Below are 25180 nucleotides of genomic sequence, written 5' to 3'. Positions count from 1 at the left end.
GTTAATTCTTCCTGTGCTGACCGGACCAGAGGATCATAGCATGTATTCATTTCGCAGTTTACACATTCTTGCAGAAAATAAATCTTCGCCTCCCCCCTTACTTTTCGCCTGGCCCCCTTGGAATGCACACCACGGGCACCACTCTTGTACACAGAAATACGGTTTGCGTCACATGAATAAAGTCCGTTATATTGGGGGGGGGGGGAGTACAATTTTGCTAGTGGCAACGGCAGCAGGCACACACCCAAATCCTGTTCGTAGAGGATGTGCATAAGTTACAAGATGACTTGGATAGACTAAGTGTCTGGGCATCCACTTGGCAAATGAGGTTCAATGTGGATAAATGTAAAGTTATGCATCTGGGTACTAATAACCTGCATGCGTCGTATGTCTTAGGGGGGATTAAACTGTCAGAGTCACTGGTAGAGAAGGATCTGGGTGTACTTGTAGATCACAGACTACAGAATAGCATGCAATGTCAGGCTGCTGCTTCCAAAGCCGGCAAGATATTGTCATGTATCAAAAGAGGCATGGACTCAAGGGACAGGGAAATAATACTCCCCCTTTATAAAGCATTGGTACGGCCTCATCTGGAATATGCTGTTCAGTTTTGGTCGCCTGTTCATAAAAGGGACACTGCGGAGTTGGAAAGGGTGCAGAGACACGCGATTAAACTTATATGGGGCATGGAACATCTTAGCTATGAGGAGCGATTAAAGGAGTTACAATTGTTTAGTCTTGAGAAGAGATGTTTAAGGGGGGATATGATAAACGTATATAAGTATATAAATGGCCCATACAAAAAATATGGAGAAAAACTGTTCCAGGTTAAACCCCCTCAAAGGACGAGGGGGCACTCCCTCCGTCTGGAGAAGAAAAGGTTTAGTCTAAAGGGGCGACACGCCTTCTTTACCGTGAGGACTGTGAATTTATGGAACGGTCTACCTCAGGAACTGGTCACAGCAGGAACAATTAACAGCTTTAAAACAGGGTTAGATACATTCCTGGAACAAAATAACATTAATGCTTATGCAGAATTATAAAACTACATCCCTTTCCCTTATCCCCTTACACCCTTCCCTTCAATTCCCTGGTTGGACTTGATGGACGTATGTCTTTTTTCAACCATACTAACTATGTAACTATATGCCAAAAAGGCTTTGTGGTACCTTGGTGGGGATAAAGGGTAGTTGGGGTGTTGCTTTTCTTGAATTATAAAGGGCGCTGTTAACCCTTGTCACTCGTGACGCCAAGTTGGGGATTAAATACTGTAATGGTGCTGGGCCTATCGCCACCCTTCCCAAGAACGATAGGTGAATGCGTAATAAATGGATTGTCCACAACCACTGTCAACTGAAACTTGCAGGAACTTTTACTGAAGATTTTCTGAAGCAGACAATAGCAATAACAGTCCATGAACAAAGTCTATTTGTATTTGAGCAGTGATTGACAGTTGGTTGAGATCAGGTAAGCTCAATCTAGCTTTAGAAAGATTCTGTTGCATAGATCCGCTGGATTTAGGGGTACGTTTAGGTCCAGTGATCTTGCGGAGAGTAGCAGGGAATTAGATATCTATAACCACTGTGATGTAGGCCGAGGCAGCAAGACTTTGGCCTAGTAAACATACTTGAAAGTTGCGGAGGTCCTACCTCATTCAGTGACAGCAACCAAAGAGCGATCAATGGCCGCAGCTCCCTTATATGGGCAGGGGCGGGCCGTTTTGGATTGGTCCGAAACTACTGTCACCCACCGTTACACGGCATTATGGGAAACACGTGACTCAAGAACCACCTAAGGTCCTTCAACATACCATAGAGTTCTGAACCATGTCACATGAGCCGCAGGTCCTGCGACGCTAAAACAAGTGAGTAACAACATATACATATTTACATAGATAATATCTATAAATATCAAGTTACTAAGGGGTGACTAGGGGTTAATTAGGGAAGCGAACTCCGACAGTCCTAGGGACTCTGACTTTGGGGACTAATAACTAAGGCACAGTATGAAATAGGGTGCAGGGACACCACAATATTCAGAGAGTGCAGTGTGTGGTAGTAGTCAGAGGACATAGTGTGTGGTAGTATTATATTGAGAGGGCACAGTGTGTGGTACAATTACCGTATTTATCGGCGTATAACACACACTTTTTAGGCTAAAATTTTTAGCCTAAAGTCTGTGTGCGTGTTATACGCCGATACACCCCCAGGAAAGGCAGGGGGAGAGAGGCCGTCGCTGCCCGCTTCTCTCCCCCTGCCTTTCCTGGGGTCTAGAGCGCTGCTGCCGGCCCTTCTCTCCCCCTAGCTATCGGCGCCGCTGCCCGTTCTGTCCCCCTGACTATCGGTGCCGGCGCCGATAGCCAGGGAGAGAGAAGCGGCGCCGACAGCCAGGGGGAGAGAAGGGGCAGCGGCACCCATTGCCGGCGCCGCTGCCCCGTTGCCTCCCCCCATCCCCGGTGGCATAATTACCTGAGTCCGGTCCGCACTGCTCCGCTGCTCCAGGCCTCCGTCGTGCGTCCCCGGCGTCATTGCTATGCGCTGAACGGCGCGGCGCATGACGTCAGAGCGCCGCGCCGTGCATAGCAATGACGCTGGGGACGCACCACGGAGGCCTGGAGCAGCGCGGACCGGACTCAGGTAATTATGCCACCGGGGATGGGGGGAGGCAACGGGGCAGCGGCGCCGGCAATGGGTGCCGCTGCCCCTTCTCTCCCCCTGGCTGTCGGCACCGCTTCTCTCCCCCTGGCTATCGGCGCCGGCACCGATAGTCAGGGGGACAGAACGGGCAGCGGCGCCGATAACCAGGGGGTGAGAAGGGCCGACAGCAGCGCTCTAGACCCCAGGAAAGGCAGGGGGAGAGAAGCGGGCAGCGACGGCCTCTCTCCCCTGACTTTCCTGGGGGTATATCGGGGTATAGACGCGCACACACGCACCCTCATTTTTTCATGGATATTTGGGTAAAAAACTTTTTTTACCCAAATATCCGTGGTAAAATGAGGGTGCGTGTTATAGGCCGGAGCGTGGTATACCCCGATAAATACGGTATATACAGAGGGCACAGTGTGTGGTAGTATTATATTCAGAGTGTGCAGTGTGTAATAGTATTATATCTAGAGTGTACAGCGTGTGGTAGTATTATATTTAGAGGGCGCAGTGTGTGTGGTAGTATTTTATTCCGATTCACGGTGTGTGTGGGGCCTATGTATGGGTTGGCACCATTTTTTACCGCATCAGGTGACACCAACCTTAGCAACACCACTGGCAGTCAGCGCTATTTAGGGTTTAGCAGTGTGAAGTTCTAGTGTGGGTCCACTTTTTTCAAAGCAATAGCTCCTACTTGCCAAGTAGGTGCATCAGGGCCTGGAGGACAGTGGAGCGGCATGCGCTCTATTAATTTCTATGGGAGCGCCAAAAAGACCCGAGTACAGCACTTGGGTAAAATCCGCGCTCCCATAGAAATTAATGTGCCGTCTGCCAGTAGACCACACGCTCTACTCACTGACAGAGCCACGGATCCGTTCCGGAGATCGTGATGGTCCCAGTGGTCAGACCCCCTGAGATCAGCTACCTTGTGGATAGGGGATAAGTTTACTTTTGCTGGAGGTCTGCTGTTTTCAAAGCAATAGCTTCTATTTTCAAAGATGACGCATCAGTGCCAGGACGACAGTGGAGCGGCACATGCTCCATTAATTTCTATGGGAGCACCAAAAAGACCCAGGTACAGCACTCAGGCTTCATTGGCGCTCCCATAGAAATGAATGGATCCTGAAGATCGTGGGGGGTCCCAGTGTTTAGACCCCTGCGATCAGCTACTTATCCCATATCCTGTGGATTGGGGATAAGTTAAAGGGGTTATCCAGAAAAAAAACATTTTTTATATATATCAACTGGCTGCAGAAAGTTAAACAGATTTGTAAATTACTTCTATTAAAAAATCTTAATCCTTTCAGTACTTATGAGCTGCTGAGCTCTCTGATGACACCTGTCACAGGAACTGTCCAGAGTAAAAGAAAATCCCCATAATAAACCTCTTCTACTCTGTGCAGTTCCCGAGACAAACAGAGATGTCAGTAGAAAGCACTGTTGTCAGACAGAAAAGAACCACTCAACTTCAGCAGCTGATAATTATTGGAAAGATTAACATTTTTAAATAGAAGTAATTTACAAATCTGTTTAACTTTCTGGAGCTAGTTGATATATAAAAAAAAGTTTTTTCTTGGAATACTCGTTTACAGCCAAATGTTAGTTGGGAGTCAAGAGAAAAATATTTTTCAGGAGGTAAAAAAAAAAAACAAGGCCAAGGTGTTATTATTTTTGGCACTATTTTTGGCTACTCTTGAGAACTTTTATCTGTGTGAAAAATGCCAATCTTAAAGTGGTGAGAAGCACAAAAAAACAATTTCCACGAAAATGAAAAAAAAAAAAAAAAAACAGACAAAAGGTCAGAAAAAACACCAAAATATAGGAGAAAGCGGTTAGCGTTTTTGGGCAATTTTGTGCGTTTTTTTTTTTCAGGTAAATTGTGTGGAAACTTAAGAAAAAAGTATGATTCCATTTTACTTAAAAGTAATGTGACATCAGAAAACGACCAATTGTTTAAATCAAGTTTTTATGTTAAATTTGCATATGTCCTTTCAACACACATAGCATAAATAGTACAAGCCATTGTAAAAAAAATCTTTGTAATATTTCTTATCCGAGGAAAATCCTCCTTCCTTATTAAGTCTAATACAGTAATATGCTAAAAGTTCCTGTCTGCAGAGAAAGCTTTTTAGCTGTCTCATCACAGACTAGATTACAATGAAAAGTCACACCATCATATAGAAAACATGGGATCTGGTCAATCACAATAGGTAAAGGTCACAGCTCACCATAAATAAACTACATATGTAATAAATGAAGATCTGTATTGGTTTGAATTGGGAGATGCTGAAGTAAGATGTTTGTTTGGTCTATAAATTTGAGTGAGATTGGGATCTTCTCACTTTGGAGAGGGGCACACAGTTTCCGTTTTCAAGGACTTTTGAAACAGAGGAAATGATGCATAATACAGTTCTCATTCAAAATGACAGTTGTGTGTGTGATGCAAAACCGGACATGTCCTCCAGAATTAAATACAGCCCATCTTGGCCAATAATTGGCTAAGCGCCAGTGTTAGGCCATCAGTATTAGGCCCTGGCACCAGGAAGAAGACCGCTGCTGGGGCTTTATACATCACACTGCCGCTCAGCTAATCACTGGCTGAGGCAGGACACTGCTGAGGCCAGCAATTAGCTAAGCTGCAGTCTGGTGCATTGACCCCAGGCACCAGGAAGAGGTTCGCAGTGGAGTGGCAGGAGCCAAGTAAAGGTTTTTGTTTAAATAACGGCAGCCTGGGCATGATTTTGAAAAAAAGTTAAACACCGGAGTACCCCTTTAAATAGAAAGTCTATGATTGTGTTCCCAGATTTTCATCTCTTTTTTTTTAACGAGTATCTTTGTTTACATAATTAGAACCTAAACTGACTGTCTTAGCTTAGCAATGTGATTATCATTGTCTAGCTAAAGATTGTTTAACCCCTTGGGGACCGAGCCTATTTTGACCCTAAGGACCAGAGCATTTTTTGCACATCTGACCACTGTCACATTAATAACTCTGGGCTGCTTGTACTTATGAATTTGATTCCGATATTGTTTTTTCGTGACATATTCTACTTTATGTTAGTGGTAAATTTCCGTCAATACTTGCATAATTTCTTGGTGAAAAATTCCAAAATTTCATGAAAAATTAGAAAATTTAGCACTTTTATAACTTTGAAGCTCTCTGCTTGTAAGGAAAATAGACATTTCAAATAAATTATATATCGATTCACAAATGCAATGGGGGATATTTATCAAAGTATTTAGACTGTTTTTTCCAGTCTTAATTTGTCGCACAGAATGTCGCAGTCTAAATATGTGCGACTTTTTTGCGACTTTTGCTCAAGAGGATTTTTAGAACATGATGCATTCTTGTCTATTTTAGACGGAAATGTATTGGAGAATGCATTGGTGCTGAATTTATCAAAAGCGAATTTTCAGCGACGGCTGAAAGTACGCTGAAATGACCATGTTGGAGATGGTTTAAAAACAGTCTAAAGCATATATCCCAAAGTCCGTGCGCTGAATTTATCAAGTGCCATGTGGCTTTTGATAAATTAGGCACACAATAGACCGGCCTAACCATCTGTGGTTTGGTCTATAATGATGTGGAACATGGACAGCTTTCATAAATCTCCCCCAATATGTCTACTTTATGTTGACATCATAAAGCTGACATGTTTTTACTTTAATTTTTCAGGGACCAGTTCAGTTTTGAAGTGGATTTGAAGGGTCTTTATGTTAGAAATACCCCATAATGGACCCCATTATGAAAACTGCACTCCTCATTTTTTACACTAACATGTTCTTGTAGACCCATATTTTTTTTTATTTTTGCAAGGTGTAAAAGGAGAAAAAGCCCCCCCAAAATTTGTAACCCAATTTCTCTTGAGTAAGGAAATACCTCATATGTGGATGTAAAGTTCTTTGTGGGCACACTGGAGGGCTCAGAAGAGAAGGAACGACAATGGGATTTATGAATTTAGCTGAAATGGTTTTTGCGGGGCATGTCACATTTAGGAAGCCCCTATGGTGCCAGAACAGCAAAAAGCACCCCACATGGTATGCTACTTGAGAAACCACACCCCTCAAGGAACGTAACAAGTGGTATAGTGAGCCTTAACACCCCACAGATGTGTGACGAATTTTCAATAAAGTTGGACATGAAAAAACTAAAATGTTACCCCAAATTTTTAATTTCCACAAGGGGTAATAGGTGAAAATGTCCCCCAAAATTTGAAACACAATTTCTCTCGAGTAAGGAAATATATCATATGTGGATGTAAAGTGCTCTGTGGGTGCACTATAGGGCTCAGAAGGGAAGGAGCGACAATGGGCTTTTGGAAAGCGAATTTTGCTGAAATGGTTTTTGCACGGAATGTCACATTTAGGAAGCTCCTATGGTGCCAGAACAGCGAAAAACAGCCCACATGGCATACTATATATACACCCCTCGAGGAACGTAACAAGGGGGGCAGTGAGCATTTACATCCCACTGGCGTTTGACAGATCTTTGTAACAGTGGGCTGTGCAAATGAAGTCACCTGTGGGGGTGTTAAGGCTCACTATACCCCTTATTACGTTCGTGAGGGGTGTAGTTTCCAAAATGGGGTCACATCTGGGTATTTATTTTTTTGCATTTATGTCAGAACCGCTGTAACCAGCAGCCCCCCCTGTGCAAATCACCAGTTTAGGACTCAAATGTACATAGTGCGCTCTCACTCCTGAGCCTTGTTGTGCACCTCACAAAGTATTTTACGTCCACATATGGAGTGCTTCCGTACTCAGGAGAAATTGTGTTACAAATTTTGGGGGTCTTTTTTTTCCTTTTACCTCTTGTGAAAATGAAAAGTATGGGGAAACACCAGCATGTTAGTGTAAAAAAAAAAAAAAATTTACACTAACATGCTGGTGTAGACCCCAACTTTACCTTTTCATAAGGAGTAAAAGGAGAAAAGGCCACCAAACTTGCTGTAAACCCCCGCCCATGCGAATGTACCCTGTACATTCACATGGGGGGGGGGGGGGGGGGGAATGGGGGGGGAATGGGGGGGGGAATGGGGGGAAAAGTACAACTCCCAGCATGCACTGACAGACCGTGCATGCTGGGAGTTGTAGTTATGCAACAGCTAGAGGCACACTGGTTGGGATTGGGAAACACTGAGTTAGGTAACAGACTACCGCAGTGTTTCCGCACCACTGTCTGTCAGTCCATACTGGGAGTTATAGTTTTGCAACAGCAGGAGGCACACGGGTTGGGAAACACTGAGTTAGGAAACAGACAATGTTTACCAACCAACGATCCTCCAGTTGTTGCAATACTACAACTCCCAGCATGCCCAGACACCCGAAGGGCATGTTGGGAGTTGTAGTTATGCAACAACTGGGGGAGAACAGTTTGGAGACCACTGTGCAGTGGTCTCCAAAATGTAGCCCTCCAGATGTTGCAAAACTTCAACTCCAAGCATGCCCAGACTGCCCAGGCATGCTGGGAGTTGTAGTTCGGCAACATCTGAAGGGCCTGGACAGTCTCAGCATGCTTTGAATTGACATCTGGAGCGCTACAGTTTGGACACCACTCTATAGTGGTCTCCAAACAGTGCCCTTCCAGATGTTGCAAAACTACAACTCCCAGCAAGCTGAGACGGTCCAGGCATGCTTAGAGTTGTAGTTTTGCAACATCTGGAAGGACAGTGGTCTCCAAACTGTGGCCCTCCAGATGTTGCAAAACTACAACTCTTAGCATGCCCAGACAGCCAGAGGCTGTCTGGGCATGCTGGGAGTTGTAGATTTGAAACTCCTAGATACAGCAGTGAAGATCACTTTACAGCGATCTTCACAGCTGCATCTGACATGGCCGCAACTTGCCTGCCGCCTCCTGTAAGCCGCTGGTCCTTATTCCCTGAGCGGGGGAAATGAACTTTCACCCCGCCCCTGCCCTGCGATTCGCTGGTCAGTCCTGACCAGCGAATCGCAGGGAATAAGAGGAGGTGGCACCCCTGCCACCTCACTCCTATCCTTCAGGATGATTTGGTCTGTCTCTGACAGCTCCGATCATCCCTATTTTCCGGGCTATCGGGTCATCAGAGACCCGAGCAGCCCGGAATCGCCGCAAATCGCTGACATGGGGAGGTCTCAGGACCCCCCCAGGCATTAGCACGGGATGCCTGCTGAATGATTTCAGCAGGCATCCCGGTCCGATCCCTGTCCGGCTAGCGGCGGGGATCGAAATTCCCACGGGTGTACAGGTATGCCCTTGGTCCTTAAGTACCAGGGTGCAAGGACGTACCCATACGCCCGTGGTCCCCAACAGGTTAAGAATGGTGCAAAATCTGTTTTGCCTGATGATGCTGATAAACACACAATGGGAGATTTATCAAAGCTTGTGCAGAAGAACAATGATGCAGTCGCCCATAGCAACCAATCAGATTTTTAGCTTTTCCAGAGGCCGTATTGACGTCCTAACACATTTTTTTGTGTTTTTCTTTTATTCTTGTTTCAGATATGTGAATGTGGAGGACTTCTTTGGATTTAAGAACTACGACCATGATAATGTCAGGCTGTTGCTGATTGGTTGTTATCTGTCTGATAATAAAAATAGGCAAAACCATACATGGTATCAGCCAGATACCAACCAAGCAGCAACAGCCTGATGTTATCAGGGTGGGCAAGAGGTGGGTACCGGGGTAATAACTGGGGATTAGAGCTAGCTGTTTTGGTGGCTAATGCTACAACCCGGCTAAGTAATGGACTCTGTCTATGAGACAGCTTCCACTACTAAGCCTGTAAAGTAACACAACACACGTAAAAAAAAATTTAAAAAAATTACACTTGTATTTAAAAAAAATAAATGCTGTTCATCGCTGCAGAATCTGAAGTAGTCCTCCGCATTTACATATTTGAAACGAGAAAAAAAGAAAAACAGAAAGAAATGGGTAAGTACATTTTGGGAGCTCTCCCCAATGGGGAGAAAGCCCATTAAGTGCATAGAGCAGTTTTTGCCAAACAGGAATCCATCCCAGCTGTTGCTAAACTAAAACCCCAGCCTTTGGCTGTCTGGGAATGCTGAGAGTTGTAGGTTTAGTTTTGCAACAGTTGGAGGCTCCCTGTTTGGGATTTACTGTAATAAAAAGTCTGTTCATATTATACATTTTTAACATGGCTTTTTGTGAACAAAAAGACATGCTAAAGATGCACAATGTGAACAGAGCCTGACTTATCACCCACATTCCAGCTCTCATCTTCCTGTGTAGGCCCGCCTCTAATGACATCATCAGGTGGCAGAGTTGGGACCAGATTGTACCAGGAACGGAGGTGGGTAGATGATCTTCTGCTCACTGTGTTCAGCATACAGCCATCTATATATATGGCTGTATACCACCCAAAGCTAGTTCTGCTCAGCAGTAGTAGTTAACTCTTACCTTGCTGGGCCCTGCACATAGCACGCAGTCCAGCAAGTGGTTACAGTAAAACAGCAATCTATATAGATTGCTGCTTTACTGTAGGTTGACAAAAGAAATAAGTTGTGCTGCACAGCGGCGCAACTCAACTCTTATATTGCTTGGCCAGCACATAGCGCTCAGCCCAACAAGAGGTCACAGTAAAGCAACCTTCAATGTGGTGTGATCTCCACCCTCCTCTTTATTACACATATTCTCCTATACTTGGACCCAAAATAAGCAGAGATCAACAGCTGTTCCTGGCTAAGCCTGTGTGTAGAGGGAAGCAACAGCTCATCCCCTGCATGCTGAGCCTTATGACAGGAAGCAGAGATAAAACAGTCCTGTCCCACTTCAGCAGGTCTGCAGCCTCATGGGTGAGTGTACAAAGATGGGGAAGGGTGGTCATGTACTTGGCCCTGCTGTACCCCTTCATATGCGTCCTGCTGTACTTCCCATATGTGTCCTATTGTACTCCCCCATGTGTTCTTTTGTACTTCTCTGTATGTGTCCGGTTGTACTCCCTCATAGTGTCCTGCTGCACTTCCCAATATGTGTCCTTCTGTATTCCCCTATACGTGTCCCACTGTACTCCCACATACGTGTCCGGACAGTACTCTCCCCTATGTGTCAGTACATAGTATATGTATGCATAAAACTTCATAGTCGCATGCTGTGTTTTTGGGAAACATCCAGTTATTCCACAAACACCAAAAAGCAGAAAATAAATTATAATTCTCTACTGAGTCTCAAAATTTGGCCATTACAGTTTTGCTGCAAAAAAAAAATAAAAAAATAAAAAAAACGCTGTACACCAGTTGTGGCACTTTATTTTTTTTTTATTTTTTTTTTAGAATATTAGCTAGGCCTGCTAACAGCTGATCATCTGAATGAAGGCTATGTATTTCATTTGTTTAAATGGAATACTGCATTGTTGGTGATGGTTGATGTTGCTGTTTATCCTGCTTTTATAATGAGGAGACACCAGTCTAGAATGTACCTGGTCTCCTCAAAGTTTTGATTTGATGTAGCCCACAAAAAATGTTCAATACACTGAAATCTAAGGAGCAATTCTGTACGGCTGAATAAATAAATAAGTGCAGAACTTTTGGCAGGTTATAAATGTTAATAAAACATGATTATTTGAAGAAGAGATACATTTTTATTGCTGTAATAAGAGAGAGCTCTCTACTAGTTAATGTCTGTAGCATCTCTTCTCTATTCAGTACAGTAGGGAGGAGAGAGTAGAGGGATTTTAGTAGGAAGGCATAGGATTACAATTGGGCTTTGTTTCATTAGCACATGGTTGGAATCTTTCTAAAGGGACCGCTTTCTTTAAAGGACAGAGGAAGGTTTCAGAGGCTATTTCTGGAGGGGACTAATCTGCATCTACCAGTAACAAGAACCCTTGTGTGACTAAAAATTCAGGATACCTTTCTCTTACTGCATTTATATGGAAACAAACTGACAGAATTACATGTGCTAGTCACCAATTAACCTCTCTACCACTCACTAAAATACAGCACTATATTATCAAAATTAATATTCGTGAAAATGCAATAGCAACAAATAAGGTACTGGATGGAGTTACTGGTCATAATACTAAAGTTGCCATAGGGGGTGATGGCAGTGGATCCTATAAGTGTACTATACACAGAGAGGCTCACATGGTTGTTTTGCTCCATTGGCACAACTAAGAAATGTAAGCTCAGTAATAAGCACAGTGGGGGGTATTTATCAATTTTGCCTGTTGAAAGTTTCTTTTTACCCTTTTTTTTTCACTTTGGTTTTCGTGGACATGCACCAAATTTATCATTTGGTGCAAGTTGTTAGTAATTTTGGCTCAAATGTTGAAATCAGCTGTTCACAGCGCCTTTTACACTGAACTTACCCCCACAGAGGACAGTGTATTTTACCCTGTAGAGCAGACATTTCGTAGTCCCTCCTGCAGTATATCAGCAAGCGACATGAGTTATTTTCTTTTGTCGGGTTTATAGCCACCATGTGAAATGGATTTTATTTTCAACTTGAGTATTTTTTTTTTTGGTTACTTTAGTGCTTAACTTTCCTGAACCTGTGTGGCCATGTCCAATGCTGGCTTAGTGGAGGGTGAAGGTCCCTCAGAGACAACTATGTCGCAGGATAGTATTGCGCAGCTCCGGAGGCGTCGCAACTTTCACAAAATTTTTTTTTATGTATTTTGATGCCTTTACATTTTCTGACGTTGCTATGTGTGTTTTCCATGTGCAAAGTTTCTTGGCGGTGAATTGCGCCCCAAAAAAAGACTAAAGGTGCTAAATTGCGCCAAAGATTGATTGGCGCAAATGATGAATTACTGACTAAAGATAAAATCACACACAGGACCGTGTGATTTTGAGAAAGTTGTAAAAATGACAGTGGAGAAAATGCGCCAAACTTTGGCGTAAAAAGACACTGTGCCAAAGTATTGCGCAGAAGTTACGTGAAAAAAAACCCACATAAATCCTTTGATAAATACCCCCCAGTGTATGGTACTAATATACCCTAGCAGCACAGTGTGTGACATTATTATATCCAGACAGCACAGTATAGGGTACTATTATGTACTAGGGCACAACGTGTGACATTATATCCAGGAAGCCAGTATGGGGTACTATTATGTACTGGGGCACAACCTGTGATGTTATTATATCTTTGCCGCACAGTGTGTGGCACTATTATATCCTTGCAGCACAGTGTGTGGCACTATTATATCATTGCAGCACAGTGTGTGGCACTATTATATCCAGACAGCACAGTGTGTGACACTATTATATCCTGGAAGCACAGCGTGTGGCACTATTATATACTTTCGGCACAGTGTGTGGCACTATTATATCCTGGCAGCACAGTGTGTGGCACTATTATATTCAGGCAGCACAGTGTGTGGCACTATTATATCCTGGCAGCACAGTGTGCGGCACTATTATATCCTGGCAGCACAGTGTGTGGCACTATTATATACTTTTGGCACAGTGTGTGGCACTATTATATATTTTCTTCACAGTGTGTGGCACTGTTATGTTGTGGCAGCACAGTGTGTGTGGCACTTATGTTGTGGCAGTGCAGTGTGTAGCACTATTATATCCTGGCAGCATAGTGTATGGGAATATTATATCCTTGCAGCATAGTATGTGGCACTAATTTATCCAGGAGGCACAGTGTGAGGCACTGTTATATACTGGTGGCACAGTGTGCAGCACTATTATTTTAAAATTGCCTTCCCTGTTTTTGTTCCACCCAAATGTGCCCCCAAAATATATAAGCTGGGGATGCCACTGCATATAGCTACAACCAAACACAGGGATTTATTAAAACCTGTGCAGAGAAAGTAGAGCAGTCAGATTGCTTCATGATTTAAAAAAAGAATGTTTCAATGAGATTCTTCTAAAGCATACACACTGCTGAATGTCCACAGCGGAAATTCAAATTCTGGACGAACAACTTGAACTTGTTCGTTCATGGATCCGCTTGGATATGCATTGCCATCAATGGTGACGGCACATGTCCAATGTTCATGGAATGGAATGCTGTTCATGGAATGTCCACCCAGAATCTCTCCGGAAAGACATTACGTAGTGTGAATGTGCACTTATTGTTCCAGGTCAAATTAGTTATAAATGATTGGATGTCAGTTGGGAACTCCAGTAGTAATGGATGGATACACTTGGTAAAAAAATACAGCATATATAAAAACATATAAAATAGTATAAGAATAAGGAAACAAAGTTGGAAACTTATCATAAAGTATGTAAGGAAAAGTAAAAAGTAGTTTTTTTTATTGGTGTTTCTATCATGTATATATCGCTAAATTCAAAGGGTTATGGTAAGAGGAGGAGAAGGAAAACATAAAATGTAATTTTTAATCATTTTGTCTCCTGATTTAGAAGAGGTATTTCAGGTTTTAATACTTGTCCAAAGAGATGTTGGGGCATAGCTGGAAACCTTGAGAAATTGCTTTGATAAAAAAATACATTTTAAAAGGTATCCTGCGCATTATAGTAATGAGGAGCAAGTAGTCATCTGGGCATGCGGGATCCTGAAGTAGTCACATCGCTCCAGGCTATCAGTCCTACCACCAACATTATTGCTGTTCACTGAAATCTTGTGCAGGCCCAGAAGCAGCGCTATCACTATGAATGAAGCGGCTTCTTGGCTCGCAATACTTCAGGGAGCAAAGAAGTGACTTTGGCGGTGTCCAGGCTGTCAATCACCGCGGAGTAGGAGCTGTGACTACTTCAGGATCCTGCACTCCCCGATTTTGATAAACGTTTGACATGTCACAGTGACATACAAAAGCTTTTGACTGGTGGGGGTCTGGGTGCTATGACCCACATGATTAGAGCTGTGGAAGCACTCACCTGAGCTCTATGTCCTTTTTCTTCTGATTGATTCTTCACTCCAAAGATTGTGAAATGTGCAATGTACAGAAGAGAGCTATACAGAAATAAAGGTGGCACAGCTGTCAGCCTTCTGTCCCCTTGTTTTGGCAATATGTGGGGGTCTCAGTACCCAGACCCACAACATTTAAAACTTTTACCATTTCACTATGACATTTCAAAAATGTATTTAGACTTTCAATAGGACAAGCATAACTGATGTTGAGCTGGATTTTCTCTTCAATCTGTTGGATTTGCTCTTTAGTCTGTTATATCTTGTTACAAATATTACTTCATATAAGACACATGTACAAAAATATTATCTGTCATCAACCAGCAGGTCTAAGCATTTTCATGCTTATTTCATTGGCAGTTAGGATTTCCTAACAAATATGTACAGAAATCATGTTGTAATATATTTATCCAGAATCCAATCTCACATGGGAAAAACATGTTGTTTTGTACTTTCTGCTTACCATGTGAGCACTTTACTCACCTCAAGAAAGTAGTCAGCTGCATCATGTAAAAGCATCACCAAGGTACCAGCTCTAATGTAATTGGCACAATAAGAGAATGTAATAAGAAAGATGGTGACAAAATGATGTACTATCTGCTCTGTCAGATCCTGTAAATAGAAGGTAAAAATGAATAGTGAAAAATAAGTTGTGAACCATAGTCATACATTATGAATATGGATCCGGAGTCAAGAGATATTATTAGTATCATCTAATAGCACTTCATATTATCCTCTCTTCATTCTTTATTATCTGTTAGATAACAGCTTTTATCTAAGCTTCATGTCTCTGTGGGGTCTTCCCGGATACTCACAGAGCCTACCTGAAATAATCTGGACTTTACAACATCTTTACAGCCGGATCTATGTTATCATATTGTAACCTGATCTTATTAATATGTAATGACTCTGTTTATTATTCTATGTACTTTTATTTTCTTATTCTCAAATATCTGTTTTAAAGAAAAATTCTTTAATAAAAAAACAGTTATATAAAACAAAAAATACATTATGAATACATTTATTTAACAGTGTGTTTTTGGTTTGCTCCTTCAATGGAATGGAAAGTATGATCAGGCAATTGCACATTTAAAGGGGTACTCCGGTGGAAAACTTTTTTTTTTTTTTTTATGAACTGGTGCCAGAAAGTTTAACAGATTTGTAAATTTCTTCTTATCTTAATCCTTTCAGTACTTATTATCTGCTGTGTAATACAGTGGAAGACGTTTTCTTTTTGAATTTCTTTTTTGTCTTGTCCACAGTGCACTTTGCTGACACCTCTGTCCATGTCAGGAACTGTCCAGAGCAGCATAGGTTTGCTATGGGGATTTTCTCCTGCTCTGGACAGTTCCTGATACGGGAATCAGATGTCAGCAGAGAGCACTGTGGGCAAGACAAAAAAGAAATTCAAAAAGAAAATAATTTCCTCTGTAGCATACAGCTGCTAATAAGTACTGGAATGTAAAGATTTTTCAATAGAAGTAATTTACTAATTTGGGGCGAGGCTTGGCGCAAAGGAAGATGGCCGTGGTGTGCTGAGCGAGCTCCTGCCTCCACTGGCCTGTAAATAGCCTGAAAACCTCCCTGGTGACCCTGCTTTCTGATGGGGAGGACTTCTAAATGGTCCAGGAACCCCTCTGCATCTTCCTGGCCACATACCCCTGCCTTAGGGAGCATACAGCGCTTTCTCCAGCTGCCTTCCTCCTCTGCACCCTTGTCACTGTCCCGCCATTACAGGGCCGGCCCTGGGCCTGCGCTCCCGTGCCTCACACTCATAGAGGGAGGGCGTAATAACATCAGGGTGCGGGGTCTGCCGGAAGCTACCCGTGAGGAGGACCTCTTTGTACGCTGGAGCTATCTTCAACCTTATCCTTGGCGAACCCGCCTCCTATTGGATCAAACTGGACCGGGCCCACCGAGCACTTTGCCCTAAATCCTCCACGGGCACACCGCGGGATGTCATTTGTTGTGTGCACGATTTTCAAACTAAAGAGACAATCATGGCTAAAGCTCGAACTTTACACAACTTTGACAGAGCTCCTATTCAACTCTACCAAGATTAATCTTGCTTGACTCTTCATAAGAGACGACTACTGCAGCCCCTCCTCTGCTCTCACCATGTGCCGTACAGATGGACCTTCCCGTTTGGTCTCCATGCCCGCAGAGATGGACGCTCCACAGTTCTACACTACTATTTAGATCTCCAGGCCTTCTGTTCTACCCTGGAGCTGCCAGTTCCTCAGATGATGGACTGGGATCTGATGTTCCCCCCCTCCCCTGCCACCTGTGTGGCTGCCCCAGCGGAAGTCCTCCCCTGAGGCCTCGGGGATCCCATCGGGATCCCCCCTGAGATGCTGAAGGAGCTCCTATGTCCTTCCTATACCGTCCTAGATTCTGGACTTTTTTTTTTTTGGATCCTCCCTGGTAGGAGGGGGCCCTCCCCTCTCTGAGACGCAATGCTGTTGCTACCTCTCCCCTGTTCTTTACAGCGTTTTTGCATTTTTTGGTCACCAATGGTTTTTGTTTCTATGTGTTCCTTTGCTATGGCCTTGGAGCAGGGCCGGATCATCATTGGCGCTCATGGAGCACCTGCTCCGTGCCCCGTGCCCGCAGGGGGCCCCGCCACATTCGGGACATCCCTGCGGGCTGCTCAGTAGCGGATCGGGGGCCCCCGATAGCCCGGCCGCGGCCTCTTTAAAACAGTGACCAGCGGCGGCTCCTGTGGGCCCGCCCCGGACTCCTCCTGTTTTTCCTATTTTTCATATTTCCTTACCTGGCCGCGCTCGGCAGGCTCAGGTGATGCGTCGGGTCATGTGGGCTGTGACGAGTGACGTCTCCTGCGGCTCCTCTGCACGACGTCAGGGGCGTCACTCATCATTTCCTGCAGGGCACAGTTTTCTTCATTACACCCCAGCGCTGCCGGAAATGACGAGTGACATCCCTGACGCTGTGCAGAGGAGCCGCAGGAGACGTAACTCGTCACAGCCCACAAGACCCGACACATCACCTGAGCCTGCCGAGCGCGGCCAGGTAAGGAAATATGAAATATAGAAAAAGCTGGAAGAGGGGGGGAGCAATGATGGGGGGAATGATTGGCAGGGGGGGAATGATTAGCGAGGGGAGGGGGGAATGATGAGCAGGAGGGGTTAATGATGAGCAGGGAGGGTTAATGATGAGCAGGGGGGGTTAATGATGAGCAGGGGGGGGTAATAATTAGCGGGGGGGGGGGGGTAATGATGACCAGGGAAGTAATGATGAGCAGGGGGGTAATAATGAGCAGGGGGGGAATGATGAGCAGGGGGGGGGGGGGTAATGATGAGCAGGGGGGGGTTAATGATGAGCAGGGGGGGTCAATGATGAGCAGGGGGGTTAATAATGAGCAGGGGGGGTTAATGATGAGTAGGGGGGGGGGGTTAATGATGAGCAGGGGGGTTAATGATGAGCAGGGGGGGTTAATGATGAGCAGGGGGGTTAATGATGAGTAGGGGGGGTTAATAATGAGCAGGGGGGTTAATGATGAGCAGGGGGGGGGGTTAATTATGACCAGGGGAGTAATGATGAGCAGGGGGTAATAATGAGCAGAGGGGAATGATGAGCAGGGGGGGTGGGTAATGATGAGCAGGGGGGGTTAATGATGAGTAGGGGGGGTTAATGATGAGCAGGGGGGGTTAATAATGAGCAGGGGGGGTTAATAATGAGCAGGGGGGGTTAATAATGAGCAGGGGGGGTTAATAATGAGCAGGGGGGGTAATGATGAGCAGGGGGTAATAATGAGCAGGGGGGTAATAATGAGCAGGGGGTAATAATGAGCAGGGGGTAATAATGAGCAGGGGGGGGTAATAATGAGCAGGGGGGAATAATGAGCAGGGGGGAATAATGAGCAGGGGGGAATAATGAGCAGGGGGGAATAATGAGCAGGGGGGGTTAATGATGAGCAGGGGGGGTTAATGATAAGCAGGGGGGTTAATTATGAGCAGGGGGGTAATAATGAGCAGGGGGGGTAATAATGAGCAGGGGGGGTAATGATGAGCAGGGGGGTAATGATGAGCAGGGGGGTAATAATGAGCAATGGGGTAATAATGAGCAGGGGGTGTAATGATGAGCAGGGGGTAATAATGAGCAAGGGGTAATAATGAGCAGGGGGATAATAATGAGCAGGGGGTAATAATGAGCAGGGGGGAGAATGATGAGCAGGGCGGGGGGAGAATGATGAGCAGGGGGGAGAATGATGAGCAGGAGGGTAATGATGAGCAGGGGGGAGAATGATGAGTAGGAGGGGGGGGGGAGAATGATGAGCAGGGGAAAACACGGGAAAGAAGGCGGGGGGGAGGGCGCAACATAATGAAGTGCTCCTTCTTCAAGGCAGTCTTAATCTGGTCCTGCCTTGGAGTGGGGTGTGTTGCTCCTCTGACGGTTGTCCTTTGGTGGTGTCCTTCCACTTCCCCTCTCGGGGCCGTAGCACTGGGCTGCCCATGCCGTGGTCCATGGTCCACTCGGGTGGTCTTGGCCTCCGTATTGGCTGATTGGTCAATAGTTTACTCTGTTGTTGATTGTTGTTCATTATGGTTTTTTGGTGTCTTGTCGGTTTGTTGTCTGTTTGTGTCTCCTTTTGTTTCTCCTTGTCTCCCTTCTTCATTTGTCCTTTCAATACTTTAGGTTTCTCCCTCCTGCTGTTTCTCCTTATGATCCAGGTGCCCCAGACGCTCTCCTTCTGCAGTGTGAAGCCTGCTCTGGCTGCTACTGTGAGTATGCTTTTTCTCACACTGTTTGTCTTTCCCCCTTCTCCGCCATGGTTAAATGCGTCTCCTTGAATGTTAAGGGGCTGAACTGCGCTTGTTGCAGAGGGAGTTGGCCGGGCTCCGTGCTTATATTGTTTTCCTTCAGGAGACGCACTTTGACCATTCTGGCTCCTTTCAATTCCTACAACATCTTTTTCCTGAGGCCTACTCTGCCATTTCTGACAGGAAAACTGCGGGCGTATCTATTTTAGTGTCTAGGACCTGCCCCTTGCTAGTTTCTTCTTCCTTTCTTGATCCCCATGGGCGTTATGTGGTTGTGGAGGGTGTCCTAGGTGGTGTCCCGCTTCTGCTATGTAATGTCTATTCCCCAATACTTCCCAAATCCCCTTCCTACGTCCTCGCTAGGCTCCATAAACTCCCTTCTCCCGCTTGGGTACTGGGAGGGGACTTTAACCTGGTCTTTTCTCCTTCCCTGGACCATCATTCTCTGACTGGTGCCATCCCCCGCCCCCAACGCCTACTCCCACCAAGCTGCGCTTGGCTTCTATTTTCCGACGGCTAATCCGTGCTTCGTCGTTGTATGACCTATGGCGGATTAATCACCCTACGGAGCGCTCCTTTAGTTTTTACTCCCATCCCCATAAATTACATACGCGTATTGATTATTTCTTTGGTAACCCTCCTATGGTGCGCATGCACTCTGCCGCTTCTCATGATCCCATCTCCTGGTCTGATCACTGTCCTGTTCTTCTTTCTTTCTCCTCCTCCCCTTCCTCTCTACGTTCCTGCCACTAGCGACTGAATTACTCCCTTCTTAAATCATTGCCTTCCCGGGAGTCGATCCAAAAGTGTCTCCTGGGCTACTTTGCTGATAATGAGGGCTCGGTCTCTTCTCAGGCTATCCTTTCGGAGGCCCATAAATCCGTGGTCCGTGGGCATTGTATAGCTTTGGGTTCGCGACTCAAGCGTGACGCTCTGGCTCGCTCCCGGGAACTTCGTGCGGAGATCGCTCGCCTGGAGGCTCTTTTACTGTCTTCTCCCTCCTTGTCGATCTTATGGAGCTTGGTAGCGGCCCGGGCAAGGCTAGGTGACCTGGCCCTCCATAGAGTGGAGCGCAAACTGCTGTTTGCCAAGCAACGCTTCTATGAAAAGGGCAACAAGGCACATACGATGTTGGTCAGACGCCTCCGAGACTGGGCGGTTCCTCAATCTCCCTCGGCCCGAAAAAGATTCTTCTGGTGTCCTTCATTATCATCCGGCTCATATTTCCCGTCTCTCTTCGTGGATTACTACACAAAGCTTTACTCTCTTCCCTCACAGCTTCCGTCTGATCTGGGGGAGCGGGCTGCAGCCCTTGATTGTTATCTTTCACTGTGCGGCTTGCCTACCTTGTCGGGGGGCGATCGTGAGGTCCTCAATGCACCAAGGGCCTCAGCTGGTCGTTCCCCCGGCCTGGATGGTTTCACGTATCTGTACTACAAGACTTTCTCTTCTATCCTAATACCTAGGCTCGTTCCGCTCTTTAATCCTTTCTGGAGGGGGGGGGGGGGGGGAGTCATTTTTTGCACTCTCTCATTACCCTGATACCTAACCCTGGTAAGGATCCTCACGATTGCTCTAGTAATCGGCCTATTGCCCTCCTCAATTCTGATTTGAAACTATTTTCTAAGGTGTTGGCAGTCCGGCTTTGCTCCTTTCTTCTGTCCCTGATCCATAAAGACCAGGTGGGGTTCATCCCCGGCCGCCAGGGCGATGATAATACCAGGAGGATAGTGGACCTTGTTGACCTGATTAATTGGAGGTCTGATCAGGCACTCATACTTAGCATTGATGCCGAAAAGGCTTTTGATAGACTGGGATGGCCATTTCTCTTTGCCACCCTTCAGAAGTTTGGTATTATGGGTAACTTTTTAACTGCACTGCGGGGTCTCTACTCATCTCCCACTGCTTCTCTGTAACTCCCTCCTTCTCCGACCTTTCCCTTGTTTAATGGGACTCGTCAGGGCTGTCCATTGTCCCCCCTGATTTTTGCCCTGTGTATTGAGCATTTAGCTGCCATGATTAGGAGGGACCCGGACATCACTGGTATTCCTCTCCTTGACAGGGAATTTAAGATCTGCCTATTTGCTGATGATGTCCTTCTTACTCTCACTTGTCCTTTACTTTCTCTTCCTAGTCTTTATAGAACTCTTCATACTTAGGGTAATGTTTCTGGCTATAAAGTGAATCTCTCTAAAACTGAGGCGCTCCCTCTTAACCTCCCACTTTATCTTTCCACTCTCCTTCGCTCCAATTACTCTTTTAAGTGGTCCCCGTCTGCTATTAAATATTTGGGGGTCTATATTACTTCTGCTTACTCCTCACTTTATTCTACCAACTATCTCCCCATTTTCGGGAACTCCGTGCTCTTCTGGAGAAATGGCACTCGCAGTATATATCTTTTTTCGGGCACATCGCGGTGGTGAAAATGACTATAATACCGAAATTGCTGATTTTTTTTTTAAACGTTACTGGTCCGTGTGCCATTGTCCGCCCTGCGCTCGTTCCAAACAGCTGTCTTTAAATTAATTTGGGATGGGAATAGGCATCGGCTCCCTATGTCGGTTATGATGGCCGGTAGGGCGTTTGGGGGTCTTGCTGTCCCAGACATAGTTAGGTACTATTGGGCTGCTGATCTGCGCCATCTCGCGGCGTGGTCATCCTACCATGTGTATAGCCGCTGGATGGAACTTGAAAGGCTTTGGTTAGCCCCTTTGCACCCCAATACACTTCTCTGGTCCCCTCCTGCGTCTACTGTTTCTTTGTCTCCTCTATTAAGCCCAATGGCATTTTCTAAATATGTCAGGGGATACTGTTCTGTGAAATTCAAGCTGTTCTCTCCTTCCTCCCCTCTCCGGTCTTTCCTCTATCATCCTGACTTTCCCTCCGGCCGGTCCGCAATCATGCCATTAACCCTTTAGATCGCTGCTGTCAAAGTTGACAGTGGTATCTAAAGGGACATTTAAACCATCCCTGGTGGTCCAGAGGGGTAATTGTCCGAACTATAAAAATATATCATTAATTAAACCGCACAGTCAATGGTGTACGCGCAACAAAATTCCAAATTCCAAAATAGGGTATTTTTGGTCACTTTTTATATCATGAAAAAATGTATAAAAAGCGATCAAGAAGTCCAATCAATACAAATATGGTACCACTAAAAACTTCAGATCATGGCCAAAAAGCCCTCATACCGCCCCGTACACGTAAAAATAAAAAAGTTATAGAGGTCAGAAGATGACAATTTTAAGCGGATTAATTTCCGTGCATGTAGTTATGATTTTTTCCAGAAGTACAACAAAATCAAACCTAAGTAGGTTTTCATTTTAATTGTATGGACCTACAGAATTAAGAGGTGTCATTTTTACCGAAAAAAGTACTGCGTAGAAACAGAAGTCCCCAAAAGTTAAAAAATGTATTTTTTTCTTCAATTTTGTTGCACAATGATTTTTTTTTTTTTTGGGGGTTTCCCTGTAGATTTTTGGGTGATGATGTCATTAGAAAGTAGAATTGGTGGTGCAAAAAATAAGCCATCATATGGATTTTAGGAGCAAAATTTAAAGAGTTATGATTTTTAAAAGGTAAGGAGGTGAAAACGAAAGTGCAAAAACGGAAAAACGCTCAGTCCTTAAGGGGTTAAACCGATGTTTAACATAAAAACTTGATTTAGACAATAGGTCAGTGTGTACCTCTAAAACAAATGTGCCCAGATTTACTATTGCAAATGGGCCAGAATTTGCACAAAAAAAAACTGGCTTACATTACTTGTGCCACATTTATTTAAAGTTTCAGCCACTTTTTAGACACTTTCCAACTTGGTAAAAAGGGGAGTGGCTTTGAAAATTAACCTGTTGGGGACGGAGGGCGTGTAAGTAAGCCCTCGCATCCTGGTACTTAAGGATGGAGGGCGTACCTGTACGCCCTCCGTATTTCTAATCACCACTGCGTGCCAGGCGGTGATCGGACTGGGATGGCTTCTGATATCTATCAGCAGACATCCAATGCAAATGCCGGGGGAGGGGGGGGGGAGGGGGGGGCGTGGTCCTGATCCTCCCTTCCCCATGTCGGCGATCGCCGCAAATCGCTGGTCAATTCAGACCAGAGATTCCGGGCCAATTGGGTCACTGGTGACCCGATCGCCCAGAAAATAAGAGTGATCAGAGCTGTCACAGCTCCGACCATTCTAAAGCATAGGAGTGAGGTGGCAGGGGTGCCACCTCCTCCTACCCCTGCCATTGGTCGATCAGGACTGATCAACCAATGGCAGTTGGGGGTTAAAGTTATTTTCCCCCGCTCTGCCCACCGATCGAAGTCTGGGCAGAGTGGGGGGACATGGGAGTGGCAGCGGAAGCAGGAGGAGGCATGCCGGAAAGTGCAGAGGTGGAGGAGGTTGCAGTGAAGATCGCTGGTAAGTGATCTTCACTGTGGCCTTCAAAAAGTTGCAAAACTACAACTAATACTACTACTGTGTAGTGGTCTCCAAACTGTGGACCTCCAGATGTTGCAAAACTACAACTTTCAGCATGCTCCAACTGTCTGGGCATGCTGGGAGTTGTAGTTTTGCAACATCTGAAATGGCACAGTTTGGAGGCCAAAATATGGTGGTCTCCAAACTGTAGCCCTCCAGATGTTGCAAAACTACAATTCCCAGCATGCCCAGACAGTCAGTGCATGCTGAGCGTTGTAGTTTTGCAACATCTGGAGGACCACAGTTTGGAGACCACTACACAGTGGTCTCCAAACTGTGGTACTCCAGATGTTGCAAAACTACAAATCCCAGCATGCATGGACAGTCTGGGCATGCTTGGAGTTTTTCAACATCTGGAGGGCTACAGTTTGGAGACCACTACTTTGCGGTCTCCAAACTGTTCTTCCCCAGTTGTTGCATTACTACAACTCCTAGCGTGCCTTTTGGCTGTCAGTTCATGCTGGGAGTTGTAGTTTTTCAACAGCTGTAGGCACACTAGTTGGGAAACACTGAGCTAGAGTCTGTTTCCTAACTCAGTGATTCAAACCTGTGTCCCTCCAGCTGTTGCAAACTACAACTCCCAGAATGCACTGACAGACCGTACATGCTGGGAGTTGTAGTTTTGCAATAGCTGGAGGCACATGAGTTGGAATCCCTGAGTTAGAGTCTGTTTCCTAAGTGGTTCCCCACCAGTGTGCCTACAGCTTTTGCAAAACTACAACTCCCAGCATATACGGTCTGTCAGTGCATGCTGGGAGTTGTAGTTTTACAACAGCTGAAGGTTTGGGCCCAGGGTACATTCAAACGGGCGGGAGTTTACATTGGGTTTCCTGCTTCAGGTTTTGCAAATTTTCTGCCGCAGCTCAAACTCCCAGTGGAAAACTCACTGTGATCTCCCACCAGTGCGAATGTACCCTAAAAACACTACACTACCACATAATAAAAAGTAAAACACTACATATACATATATACCCCCTTACACATCCACCCCCCCAATAAAAATGAAAAACTTCTCATATGGCAGTGTTTCCTAAACGGAGCCTTCAGCTGTTGCAAAACAACAACTCCCAGTATTGCAGGACAGCCATTGACTGTCCTGGCAGGCTGGGAGTCTTGCAACAGCTGGAGGCACCCTGTTTGGGAAACACCTATTGCAAATTCCTCATTTAGGCCTCAAATGTGCATGGCGCTCTCTCACTTCAGAGCCCTGTCGTATTTCAAGGCAACAGTTTAGGGACACTTATGAGAAATTGCGTTACATATTTTGAGGGCCTTTTTCTCCTTTTACCCCTTATGAAAAGGTAAAGTTGGGGGCTACACCAGCATGTTAGTGTAAAAAAATAAAAATTTTTACACTAACATGCTGGTGTTGCCCCATACTTTTCATTTTCACAAGAGGTAAAAGGAGAAAAAGACCCCCAAAATTTCTAACGCAATTTTGGAAAAACCCCATATGTGTACATAAAA

The 25180-nt window shown here is 45.2% G+C and overlaps 1 protein-coding gene across 6 annotated transcripts in view; it reads right to left on the bottom strand.

Moving 5' to 3' along the window:
* The window catches only part of CERS4 (ceramide synthase 4), a 324796-nt gene that overhangs the window by 45742 nt on the left and 253874 nt on the right, over window positions 1-25180 (bottom strand). For all 6 annotated transcript variants that reach the window (XM_056569864.1, XM_056569861.1, XM_056569856.1 and 3 more), the window contains one exon: window positions 14951-15079. In XM_056569864.1, the coding sequence (XP_056425839.1) occupies window positions 14951-15079 (129 nt within the window). The remainder of the gene's footprint in view (window positions 1-14950; window positions 15080-25180) is intronic.

This window comes from Hyla sarda, chromosome 1 (assembly GCF_029499605.1).
Source record: "Hyla sarda isolate aHylSar1 chromosome 1, aHylSar1.hap1, whole genome shotgun sequence".
Taxonomy (NCBI): Eukaryota; Metazoa; Chordata; class Amphibia; order Anura; family Hylidae; genus Hyla; species Hyla sarda.
This window is presented reverse-complemented; position numbering and strand designations above follow the sequence as displayed.